Source organism: Papio anubis, chromosome 16 (genome assembly GCF_008728515.1).
Source record: "Papio anubis isolate 15944 chromosome 16, Panubis1.0, whole genome shotgun sequence".
NCBI lineage: Eukaryota > Metazoa > Chordata > Mammalia > Primates > Cercopithecidae > Papio > Papio anubis.
Window position 1 is genome coordinate 31,267,257 of NC_044991.1, and position 12,332 is coordinate 31,279,588.

The 12,332-nt window shown below is 52.3% G+C and overlaps 1 protein-coding gene across 10 annotated transcripts in view; it reads left to right on the plus strand.

Annotated features, from left to right (window-relative positions):
* Nucleotides 1-12,332, plus strand: part of DGCR2 (DiGeorge syndrome critical region gene 2) — an 81,839-nt gene that overhangs the window by 54,240 nt on the left and 15,267 nt on the right. For 7 of the 10 annotated variants that reach the window (XR_002515299.2, XR_004178859.1, XR_004178860.1 and 4 more), the window contains exons 4-6: nucleotides 324-543; nucleotides 2,138-2,214; nucleotides 8,453-8,629. Coding sequence is in view for 7 of the 10 variants with exons in the window: in XM_017945125.3 (XP_017800614.1) it covers nucleotides 324-543; nucleotides 2,138-2,214; nucleotides 8,453-8,629 (474 nt within the window). In the remaining 3 variants the exon portion in view is untranslated. The remainder of the gene's footprint in view (nucleotides 1-323; nucleotides 544-2,137; nucleotides 2,215-8,452; nucleotides 8,630-12,332) is intronic. The other 3 variants (XM_003905206.4, XM_021921353.2, XM_017945126.3) reach the window with 2 other exon arrangements.

Consider the following 12,332-nt stretch of genomic DNA (forward strand, 5'->3'; position numbering starts at 1 on the left):
TTGTGCTGTGTTGTTAACCCAGAGGATGAAATCCGCTTTACAAGACATAATTCAGCAGCCATTCTTGACTAGTGAATAAATTAAAAGATCTTATAGAAATGGGAGGAGTCACCAAATGTACTTGTATCATTGAATCTGTGTTTTAGAGAAACTTGAGCATTTCTGCAATGTGGTTTCAGAAGCAGAGCTTGTCCTCTTGAGCCTCAGTTTCCCCACTTCTCTAGGGTGATTTACAAGGTGTGCCTGTCCCTGATGGAGCACATAGAATTTCCGTTTTGGAGCTGGATCCTAACTTGGGGGACAACTCCCCTTCTGTCCTTTATGTTTCCTAGGGAAGTGCCCGACAGGGTGGCACCACTACGAAGGCACGGCCAGCTGCTACAGGGTCTACCTGAGCGGGGAGAACTACTGGGATGCCGCGCAGACCTGCCAGCGCCTGAATGGCTCTCTCGCCACCTTCTCCACTGACCAGGAGCTGCGCTTTGTCCTGGCCCAGGAATGGGACCAGCCGGAGCGGAGCTTTGGTTGGAAGGACCAGCGCAAGTGAGTCCTGGATTGGGGACCTGGGGAGCCTGGAGTCAGAGTCTGATGACTACTGAGCACATGGCCTCTGACCACTCAGTAAACTCCTCTCCTGGGGCACAGCTGGCAGACAGCAGGTTGGGAAGACCAGCTCGCCCACTGGAAGCCCAGGAGATCCATGGGTTGGAGTGTGCATTGAGATCGGTGGAGGGGCCTGGAGGCAGGGGCGGGCTGGACTCTGCTGCTACTTTGTGGGACTGTGGGGTCGCCCCTTTCATTGGTCCCCCTGTGTGTGTACAGCTGCAGTTGCTAAGGGCAGGCAGGGGACCTGGGGTTGCTGGCTTGTGTGGAGAGAGCTGCTTGGTGTGGGGCTTCTGGGCCTGGTGTGAGGGGTGTGCAGTAGGTGTGGGTTCCCCCTGAGAAAGCAAGGGGTCCTTCGCTTCAAGACCTAAGCTGGGTTTTGACTCCACAGTTGTGCCCTGTGTGACTTTGGCAAATCACAAGACGGAGTTGTTTCTCCTTCTGCAGCTACAAAGGGCGGAAACTAACTCTTAGCTCACAGGTTGTTGTACTGACCCCTGAAGACAGACCTGTGAGTCCAGTGGAGAAGCAAGAGGACATATCCCAGAGGGCAGGGCAGCCTCGTCTCTGAGGACAGCCGTGTGGTTGCACAGCACAGGCCAGGGGCTGAGTGTGCCATCCCTGGGCTCCTGCCATGCAGGGAGACCTGCTGATGGGCATCTCCAGGCTTGGGGCTGGATAGCTGAGCCAAGGGGCACAGACTAGGCAGGAGCTTATGGCAGTCAACCAGCTCCCAGTGCAAGGTCCCTTCAGTGCTAGGCCTGCGTGCTCAGGAGCAGGCTGCAGGCCTGAGGTAGGCTGGCTCTGAGCAGGAAGCCATGCAAGTGTTTTCAGCCTCCATGGTAGTAGATATTTGCAGGGGCTTATGTCTTTATTGAGATGCAATTCACATGCCATGAAACTCACCCATGTGGAGTGCCCTGTTCTGTGGTTTTAGCATAGTCACAGAGTTGTATTCATGGGGTTTCATGTCTACCAAGAATAAGATTGTTCTTGCTTAAATTGTGAAAGCTTTATCGGTTCAGCTCATAGAAACAGTCTTGGCAAGAGTTCCCTGAGATAAAAGTTTTCCTGCCCTGTGAACTTCCTTGTTTTGAATTTTAATGCATTGTGACATGAGTGTCTCATGTTAGAAGCTCAGTGTTTTGGAGGTCAGTATAGCTATTAAAAAACAATCCCAGCACTTTGGGAAGCTGAGGCGGGTGGATCATGAGGTCAGAAGATCGAGACCATCCTGGCCAATATGGTGAAACCCCATCTCTACTGAAAAAAATATATATATACACAAAAATTAGCCAGGCGTGGTGGCGGGCACCTGTAATCCCAGCTACTTGGGAGGCTGAGGCAGGAGAATTGCTTGAACCAGGAAGTCAGAAGTTGCAGTGAGCCGAGATCGTGCCACTGCACTCCAGCCTGGCAACAGAGCAAGGTCGGTCTCAAAAAAAAAAACAAAACGAAAAACAGAAAACACAGTCATTGATGGCTGCATCCCGCCTGCCGCTGAGGTCTCTGTCTCTGTCTCTGTGCCCTGCAGGTTGTGGGTTGGCTATCAGTATGTTATCACCGGCCGGAACCGCTCCTTGGAAGGTCGCTGGGAGGTTGCATTCAAAGGTGAGACCTTGTGGTGTGTGGGAGTGTTTGAAGCTGGGCAGAGTCACCCTGATTTGGGGCCTCCCCTCCTCCCTCTCACCCAGTGCTGCCTGGCCTGTAGGGGCACTGTGCAGAGGACATGGAGAGGGTGAGCCCCAGTTGCAGGGAGGTCTGTGGTCATGGGGCCAGTGCAGCCTGCAGATCAGACCCTGCATTGGGCTGTGGTCATCTCTGGAACCCACTGTTGCATCTCACTTTGGCCAGCTTTCTAGATTGTCCCCTCCTCCCTTTGAAGTTAAGGACCTTGGAGTATAAAAATGAGCATGCAGAGTATGCCCCTGGCAGGCTGGAGGTGAGGACAAGCTTGCCAGGACAAAGAAGGTCAGAGGTAGAATCCAGACCTGAAGGAAGCTATCAGGCAGATAGACTTAAAATAGATCGTGTGTGTGTGTCTCCTCCTCCCTTTGAAGTTAAGGACCTTGGAGTATAAAAGGGAGCATGCAGAGTATGCCCCTGGCAGGCCGGAGGGGAGGACAAGCTTGCCAGGACAAAGAAGGTCAGAGGTAGAATCCAGACCTGAAGGAAGCTATCAGGCAGATAGACTTAGAGAGAGAGAGAGAGAGAGTGTGTGTGTGTGTGTGTGTGTGTGTGTGTAAAGATGTTACGCTGCCTGCTTGGAAATACCAAGACGATGTAAAGGAAACATGGCTGCTGCTTCCTTTACGTTGGGGGCTCGGACTTGGCTTGCCCCTCCTGTCCCATTGCCCTGGCACTGGCGAGCTCCTCCTGGGCATACTCCAGCAGTGCCCTCTCCAGCTGCCGCCAGGGCCACACTCCCTCGCCCTGCCCCTTGTCAGGCCTGTGTGTTGGGCTGTGCTTTGTGCCTGTGGCTTGAGCTAGGATTTGGGTTCTTTTCATAAACACATCCTAGTCCTGCTGTTGATGTCTTGAGTATCTCTGACAGGGTTGAAAAGAGTCAAGGCCTGGGTGGCCGGCTTCCCTGGAGAGAAGAGGGCCCCACAGAGACGGGGCCATGCCTGGCTGCTGGGACACGGCAGGAGCAGAGGTGGGGGCTGCAGAGCCCAGCAGATTGGGTCCACACCTGCTGTCCCGCTCCTGCTCAGGACAGGTGCCACCCTGTTCTCATGACCACCAGTGCCCTCCTGAGAGTCCCAGCCACATTTGCATTCCCCGGCTTTATGAGTGCATTGTTTAGATTGCTGTTGACTAATCAATGGCGTCTGGGTTTCCAGGCCCCAGTGTCAAAGTTTGCCTTGTAGAACATGATTCTCCTGGTAGCTTGTCCTCTTCACGCTGGTGGTTGAAGAGAGGACATGATTCTGAGTGGGATGACAGCACATTCAGAGTTGGGACTCAGGACCCCATGCTTGGTGTGAGAATGGCAAGGGTCCTGGGTGGGATTTAATGGCCAGGTGCAGCTCGGTGACTCCATTGGAGCATCAGGCAGGAGAGTGAACCTAAAATTTAGAAAAAGATTGAACATGTGTGTCGGTGCTGGCAACCGCGGCTGGCATAGAGCTCCCTATTCATGCAGCTCAACGTGCAAGGGGCCCCACAGCATCCCGGAGCTTCGTGGGGGTGACCATGTGCCGCTGCCTTCTTGTGCCCAGTTAAATGGATTTGGGAACTCTGTTAGCGGATTTAAATGGTGGTCACAAAACAAATAGTAAAAATAAGTTTTCTGCTGCAGGATAACTGGCCCTTGACGCAGCTCAACATCATGAGTGGTTCTGGGCTTAAAGAGATTAAAGAAACATAAAACCAAATGTGGCACATGAACCTTGATGGCATCCTGGGTTGGGAGGCTTAAAAAAAACTCCACAGGACAATTCAAGAAATGTGAGTGGGGACTTGTGGAAGATTCGTTTTCTTAGGTGCAGCAATAGGACTGTGGTTATGTGGTTTAGGAGCCAGTATCCTGGAGTGTGCAGGAGACGGGCTCCCAGGGTGGTAGGGCAGAGAGGAGCCAAGCAGCAGGGTATGGTCAGCGCCAAAGCAGCTTGGGTGTATGCACTCCTCTCTCCATAGTAGCATCGTTTTAAAAATTCCCGTACCAAAAGCAAGCTGCAGAGTGAAGACAGTACTGGGCATAAAACAAGCTAACAAGAGCACGTCCAGCCCAGCCCAGCCCTTCTCCTGCCCAGGGACATGGTGCAAAACAGAGGGCTCATTGGGGTCTGAGGGGTTGGCCCCCCAAAAAATACCCAAAAAACTATGGGAAGTGGATGTGAGTCTTTTGTTATTCATTCTGAACCCTTCCCTAAGAAAATACTGTACCTGAGAATATTAGCCAATGTTGGTGGGAAGGCCTCACATTAAGATGTTGAAAAATGTTTCTTTCATCTACATGTTGTCCATCTTTTCTGTGTTGTATAATATGTTCTGGATTGGGGTGTGAGTGATACCATGGTACATAGACGCTTACTATGCCCATATGTCGGCACCCAGCACACACATTTGAAGTTGGGAGCTCGTTTCCGCGGGGCTCCTATGCGGCTTGGTGGAGCGCTCTCCAGCTGCTCCCCCGAGCCCACACCAGCCTGTGAGCCCCATCCAGGGGCCAAGACCCTGCAGGTTTGACAGCACCAGGTCATGGTATGCCCTGGAGATAGAACTGCCGCTGCTGCTGCCAGAAGACATGGGGCCAGGATTTCTGTAACATTTGTGCAGAAAGGTTGAAAAAATACAGATCCTTGTCTAGGGAGAATCATCCACACCGCCCCACGTGCTGCTCCCAGGGCCTTCCCGTCAGCACCAGCAGTGTGGCTTCTGTCTGGTGAGTCATACTTGATATTTACCTTAAAACATAAAAGTGAAAACACCATGTGTTTAATGTGTCCACACGTGTCACTTGCTCATTTACCTTAAAACATAAAAGTGAAAACACCATGTGTTTAATGTGTCCACATGTGTCACTTGCTCATGTAAGATCACTCGGTGCCTGGCCCTCATTTGTCCCCCGTGGTGTCTCAGCACGCACGTTGCAGGTTGGCTGAGGTCGGGAGGTGTGTAACTGAGTAGAAGCCTTCTTTTCTCTCCCAAGATCTTGTGGCCAGTCCTTCATGGTCTCCATCGTTTTCTTTCTCTGGTGCTATACACGAGGGATTGTAGGGTGCTGCCCCCTGAGGCCAGCAGTCAGGGCTGTGGTCCTGGGCCAGCTTGCGGGACCTGGCATCTAGAAACCTCAGTCAGCAGTGAGGAAGGGGCCAGGCCGGCCTAGCAGCCACTGGAAGGTGCATTGTAGAGACCCTGCCCTCTGGGTGAGGTGACCATTGGGCTAGGATGGGGTCAGCTGGGGTCGCCGCAGTTCCTGGAGGGGAGACAGCCCCTGAGTGGGGCAGCTGCCACCGTGGTGGGGCATTCGGGAGCATCTGGACAGCCCCTGGTGGGCCCTGAGTGGAGGCTCACTCTGTGGCTGCGGAGGTGGCGAGACAGGAAGGGGAGGTTCTTTGAGGGCTCAGAAAAGTGAGTGAAGGTCTCCCCACCACAGGAACAAGGGGGCCGGGGGGGCCGGGGAGGGTTCTCCAGGCTTGGGGAGCAGGGGCAGACATGGAGGTGGCAGTGGTTGCTCGCATGCGTGGGAGAAGATGTGGTGGCAGAGGTAATCAAGTGACGTTCAGATGCCCTCGTGTATCAGTCTCTGGAGCAGGGTGTCCTCCGGTGGCTGGTGATGGCCCACCCCAAGGCTCCTGTCAGAGCCTTGCCCACACCTCATGTGTGGACAAATGGGGGGGCACCTGGAAACTTGCTGCTGCCCTGTCAAGGTGAGGACTGGATCTGCTGGGGTGGCAGGGGTTGAGGAGGAGTGTCTTGGAGGGAGGTTTGGGAGGAGGGCTCTTCGCGAGGAACTGCTCCCAGTCACTCTGGTAGCCAGGGCGGCTCTGCTCACAGGGCCTTTCTCCAGGATGAGGGTCCTTCAGGAAGAGCGGGATGTTTGAGGTAAGGGGGCGTCCAGGAGGAAGTGGGAGGCCCTGGAGAAAAATCTGCAGAACTCATCCCCAGTGCAGTATAGGGAAGCCTCCTGGCTCCTCTCACACCTTTGGAATACGTCCAGGATCTCATCACCTGGCACCAGTCTTGCAGCCCCCACCTGGACCTGACACCCAATCATCCCTCACCTGATTGTGCTAGTGGCCTCTATCTGGTCCCCTGGCCCCAGCCCCACCGTTCCTCACAGCTGCCGGGGGTCCTTTTCACCTCTGCTCCCTTGCACAGCTCTCGTTTCTCATAGAAATCACAGTTCCATCAAAGCCAGCAGTCCCTTCCCTCACTACCCTCATCACCTACCACTCCCCAGCCTCTTCTCCAGCCCCACAGGCTGCCTCATTCATGGCTGTCACTGTGACGCCCTTCCAGGGACGCTCCAAAGACGAGCACCTGCCCACTCTGCAAGGCTGCACCTCGGGTAGGCGTGCAGTCCCCGCACGGCCAGCCCCCAGTCAGCACCTGGATGCAGAACCACCAGCAGCTTTCCTGGGCAGGGGCGTTGCACAAGTACCCATGCAGCTCACTGCCAGGAGGGAGCACTGTGTGGCTCACTGGGCCTTGGCCTAGAGTCCCACATGAACCCTGTTTTGCTGGTTGCCTGACCCACTCTCTGACTTGGCTGTGCCCCAGTCCAGGCAGCTTTTGGGGGCAGATGCTGGGTCCCAGGACTCTGCCCGGAGAGGTCATTTGTGGCCTTGGTCTCGGTCTACCGTCATGTACTGTAGTTGTGGTCAGGAGCTCTGGGCTGGCAACTAGCTTCAGTACTGAAGATTTTTTGTTTGTTAAAGGTTGGAAGGAACCCGTTTGGTTTTCATCCCATGGGACAAGAAGGCAGATAGTGAAGAAAACAGGGTTTAAAAGGGGAGGGGCTCTACTTAGGTGAGAGGGCATCTGTGGGAGATGAGGAGGGTGTGCAGGGGCTCGGGGGCCTGGAGAAAAGGTGGGGTGGTGCACAGCGTGATGGTGGTGGCACCCACTGTCAGCTGTGGAGACGAGCGCTTCAGTTGGTATGGGGAGGCGACTCCAGACAGTGGGCCTCTTTCCTGCCCTGCTGTGGGTCTGATACATGCTGATGAGGCAGGCAAGATGCTAGGCCTGTGTGTCTCTGGGAAGGAGGCGCAGCTGTTGCTGTGACTGCCTGCTGGCCCAGCACAGGTCTTTCAGGTCTCAGCTTCCTGAGAGCTGTCCTGCCCATGGCAGGGCACCGTTTGTCCGTCCACAGGCCCACAGCATAGGCCTGCTTCTAGACTCACTGGCTCTTTTGAGGCAGAGCCCCATGTTTAGTGCTGGGTGTAAACGGAGCTCCAAAAGAGGCAGGTGAGCATGCTGGAGGCTTATGAAGGGGTGAGCTGCACTGTTAGGAGGGGAGAGCGCCAGGTGTGCCTTCATTATTCTGCTTCTTGGAAAGGTTGCTTTGTGTTTCCAGTGATCCTGGCTGGGTAAGCCTCAAGGAATCTCGGCGGCCCAGACTGGAAGGGCCGTGCCGGGGAGATAGTGGGGCCTAGGGCTGGCTGTGCTATGCCCTGGGTGTGGCCAGAGCCCACCTGGAAGCTTGCAGAAGAGAGGCTTGGAGGTTAGCCGTCCCCAACCCTCACGCTGTCTGTGGCGAGGGTACATGGTTTCTGACTGCCTTGTGCCTGGCTTAGACAGGCAGGAGCTGAGTGGTGACAGTTTCCCTTGAGCTGAGAGAGGTCCCTGGGAACCAGTGCTTCCTAAGTGTTGCCTGCAGCCAGCTGGTGGTAGTGCTGGCCAGTGCCGATGCTGCCTGACGGTGCCTTCCTCATGGGTGCCGGGTGGACTTTGTGACTCCTCTGTTTATGACTGAGTGTTCTGTCCTAAGGGAGAACTTTCCTGCCTTTTTCCCCTGCCCATTCCCCTGTTTGCATTTTAATCCAGTGTGCTGCAGTCCATTACTTTGTTATTCATGCTGTTGCTCTAACTTTAAATGCTGCCCACTAACCCTGATCCAGCACCCTCTTTTGTTGCTCAGGCTGGCACTTACTGCTACCCAGGGTTTGTGGCCTGTGTGCTTGCAGGCCCCACAGAGTGACTCCTGCGAGGCCCAGCACCTGGGGTGACTCCCAGGAGGTTGGGGAGTCCCGAATGAACACCTGGCCACAGTGACCACCAGCACTTGGCGGCCCAGGCCCTGTGGTTGATGATCCTGTCTGACGCCATGGTCCCCTTGAGGACTACACAACTTGTCCTCTGACGTGATGTTGTCCAGCCCCACCTTTTGTCTCCCCAACAGGCTCTTCAGAGGTGTTCCTGCCCCCAGACCCCATCTTTGCCTCGGCCATGTCTGAGAACGACAACGTGTTCTGTGCCCAGCTTCAGTGCTTCCATTTCCCCACCCTGCGGCACCACGACCTCCACAGCTGGCACGCCGAGAGCTGCTACGAGAAGTCTTCATTTCTGTGTAAAAGAAGTAAGCCCCCTTGAGCTGGCGTTCTTGGGGATGTCTGGGCCCTTGTGTCACTTTGTTGGACCCTGAGTTCAAGGTTTCTGAGGCAGAACCTGATTTGCCGTGTTGGGGTGGGCGCCCCTCACCAGCCAAGGTTTCTGGGGCAGAACCTGATTGCCGTGTTGCGGTGGGCGCCCCTCACCAGCTCACACCTTGTTCTTGGGGCCCGTCTGCAGCTCTGTGACCAGGGCAGCTGGTCAGCATCTTAGAGCCCACTATTCTCTTTCCCAGGAAAGAGACAGTCCTCCCCGTCCTCCCTGCTGCAGTGTTGTTAAGAGAGTAGATGGGAATGAGGACCCAAGGACTTGGCGTCTCTGGAGCATCTTAGTCCATCGGTCACCTCCCCACCCCCGCTTCTGCCATCCTTCTCTCTGCTTCTCAGTTTACCTTGCCGGTCTATGGTGTGTTTATTTTATTTTATTTTATTTTATTTTAGCCAGCTAACTCTATTGCTTTTGGGGGGCAGGGGCCTCAGGAGCTCTTGGTGGGACAGGTCCCCTTCCTCTTCATCACAGGCTTCTGGCTTCGCGGGATGGCGCTGGCCCTGGGATGGCAGCTGTGTGCAGGTTGAAGAGAGGCTTTGTTCTTGTGGATCATGTGTCTGATGTTGCCGAGCGTGGTGCAGGGGTTCTTGTTGACATTGGTCCTCTTTTTTTTTTTTTTTGAGACAGAGGCTCACTCTATTGCCCAGGCGGGAGTGCAGTGGCATGATCTCGGCTTACTGCAAGCTCTGCCTTCCCAGGTTGAAGCAATTCTCCTGCCTCAGCTTCTCCAGTAGCTGGGACTACAGGCGCCTGCCACCACACTGGGCTAATTTTTTGCATTTTTAGTAGAGACGGGGTTTCACTGTGTCAGCCAGGATGGTCTCGATCTTCTGACCTCGTGATCCACCCGCCTCGGCCTCCCAAAGTGCTGGGATCACAGGCGTGAGCCACCACGCCCGGCCAGTATTTCAATTTTACTACGTTTACTTTATCATTCACTTTCTCTGCATATTTTTTCTGAATCACTTGGGAGTAAACTGAAGATACTGTGGACCTTAAGCCTTTTCTACTTCAGTGTATATTTCCTAAGAACAAGGACACTCTTTTATGTACCCATACTGTGTGGATCAAAATCAGGACACTTAACATGGATACAGTACCATACAATAATCCACAATCCACAATCCATCATTCCAGTTTTATCAGTTGTTCCAATAATATCCTTTATAACTTTTTTTTTCCTGGTCCAGAATCATGCATTACATCTAGTCATCATGTCTCCTGGATTCTTTTAGTCCTTCAGTTTGAGTAATTTCTGTTGACCTGTCCTCAGGTTTACTAATTCTTTCCTTGGCTGTGTCAAGTCTGCTTATGAGCCCACTGAAGGTATTCTTCATCTGTTTCATTGATTTTGTCTGTTTTTTTATTTCTAGAATTTCCATTTGATTTTTATAGTTTCCGTCTCTCATCCAAATTTCTCATCTAACTTTGTATATTGTCCAGCTTTTCCATTAGAGCCTTTAACAAATTAATCACAGTTATTTTAAATTCCCTGTGGGAAAGTTCCTTCATTTGTGTCATATTTGAGTCTGGTTTTTTGAATGTTCTGTCTCTGGAGCATGGTACTTTTTTCTAGGCTTTTCATTGGAAGTCTGACACCTTGTGTGGGACAATAGAGACTGAGTTCAATAGTTTTGTGCTTGCAATGGCTATACCTTTACTTCCACTGGGCCTTTCTTGTGGGAGGGTCTTTAGTACGGTGAAGGGCATTGATCTGGGTGAGAGTTGGGCTGGGCTTGGGGTTTGTTGGCACTGTAGTTGCTCTGAGTGCACCTCAGGCTTTCGTATTCAGCAGGATTGTTGTTCTGGGTGGAGGCTGGTTTGCCAGAGGGTTTTTCTTCATGTCTCCGCCACCCTCCACTTTAGGTTATCCCTTTGGGCCACATCTCTAGAGAGTCTGTCTTTTGCAGCCCGCCTAGCAGTAGTCCACTGTGTGACTCAAAGCTGGTTAGCATGCTGATAGTAGGGTCTGATGTTCTAACTGCGTCTCAGCCTTAGACAGGCCCAGTGCCCTGAGTATCCAGGGTTGACCCTTCACAACTGCTTCTGACCCTCCTGCAGCTGGAGTTGGGTCCAGCACAGTGGCTTTTCACCAGGGCCCTAAAGACTCCAGGTATGCTCTGATTAGAGGCAGGCTGACTAGAAGCAGGGCAGTGGAGGTGATTGGTTTGGGGAACATATTTGGCTTTCCCTGGTGGGTTTTGAGTTGGAAGTATGGACTCAAAATAGAGAAGCTGGTGGCCATTAACCAGATCCTGACTGCCCTAGACTGGTTGCCACAGAAGTGGTAGGTCAGAGGCCTTTGCTCATATGTGGTCTGGCCTTTGTCAGGTATCGTCGTGAGGCAGAAATGTTCTATAAATGGAATCATATAGTCAGCAACCTTTTGGAGTTGACTTTTTTCACTCATAATTCCCTGGAGAGTCATCCACATTGTTACTTTTATTAACAATTTATTCCTTTTTTTTTTTTTTTGGCGACAGGGTCTCTGTTACCCTATAGTACAGTGGTGTGATCACTGCTCACTGCAGCCTCAACCTCCCGGGCTCAGGTGAACCTCCCGCCTCAGCTTCCCAAGTAGCTGGGACCACAGGTTCATGCTGCTGTGCCCAACTTATTTTTGTATTTTTTTTTTGTAGAGGTGGGATTTCGCTATGTTGCCCAAGCTGGTCTCAAACTATAGGCCTCAAGTGTTGAAGGACATCTGGGCTGATTCCAGTCTTTGGCTATTACAGTGAAAGCTGCCATGAACATCTGCATACAGGTTTTTGTGCAAACATGTTTTCTTTCTTCCTGTGTGTGTGTGTGTGTGTGTGTGTGTGTGTGTGTGTGTAACAGAGTCTTACTCTGTTGCCCAGGCTGGAGTGCAGTGGCACAGTCTTGGCTCACTGTAGCTTCCGCCTCTTGGGTTCAAGCGATTCTCATGTCTCAGCCTCCCGAGTAGCTGGAATTATAGGCATGTGCCACTATGCCCAGCTAATTTTTGTCTTTTTAGTGGAGACGGGTTTCACCATGTTGGCCAGGCTGGTCTTGAACTCCCAACCTCAGATGATCCACCCGCATCGGCCTCCTAAAGTGCTGGGATTATAGGCATGAGCCACCGCACCTGGCTGCAAATGTGTTTTCAGTCCTCTGTGATAGATGCCCAGGATTACAGCTGCTTGGCTGTAGTGTAGTTGCATATTTAGTTTTTAAAGAAACAAGCAAATTGTTTTCCAGAGTGGCTGTACTGTTTTATAGTCCCACTAGCAATGTAGGAGTGATTTCATTTCTCCATGTCTTCCCCAGCACTTACCGTTTTCACTATTTTTCATCTTAGCCCTTCTGTTAGGTATGCAGATATCTATGTAGACATGTAGCTTCTTGTGGTTTTAATTTGCATTTCCCTGAGGCTAATGATGTTAAAACCTTTTCATGTTTCATATGCTTATTTGCCATCTGTATATTGTTTGTTGTTCATGTTATTTTTCCATTTTCTCTTTGCATTGTTTGTTCGTTTTGGTTTGAGAAAGGATCTTGCTCTGTCACCCAGGCTCAAATGCAGTGGTGCAATCATAGTTCACTGTAACCTCCAGCTCCTGGGCTCAAGCAGTCCTCTCATTTCAGTCTCCTGAGTAGCTGGA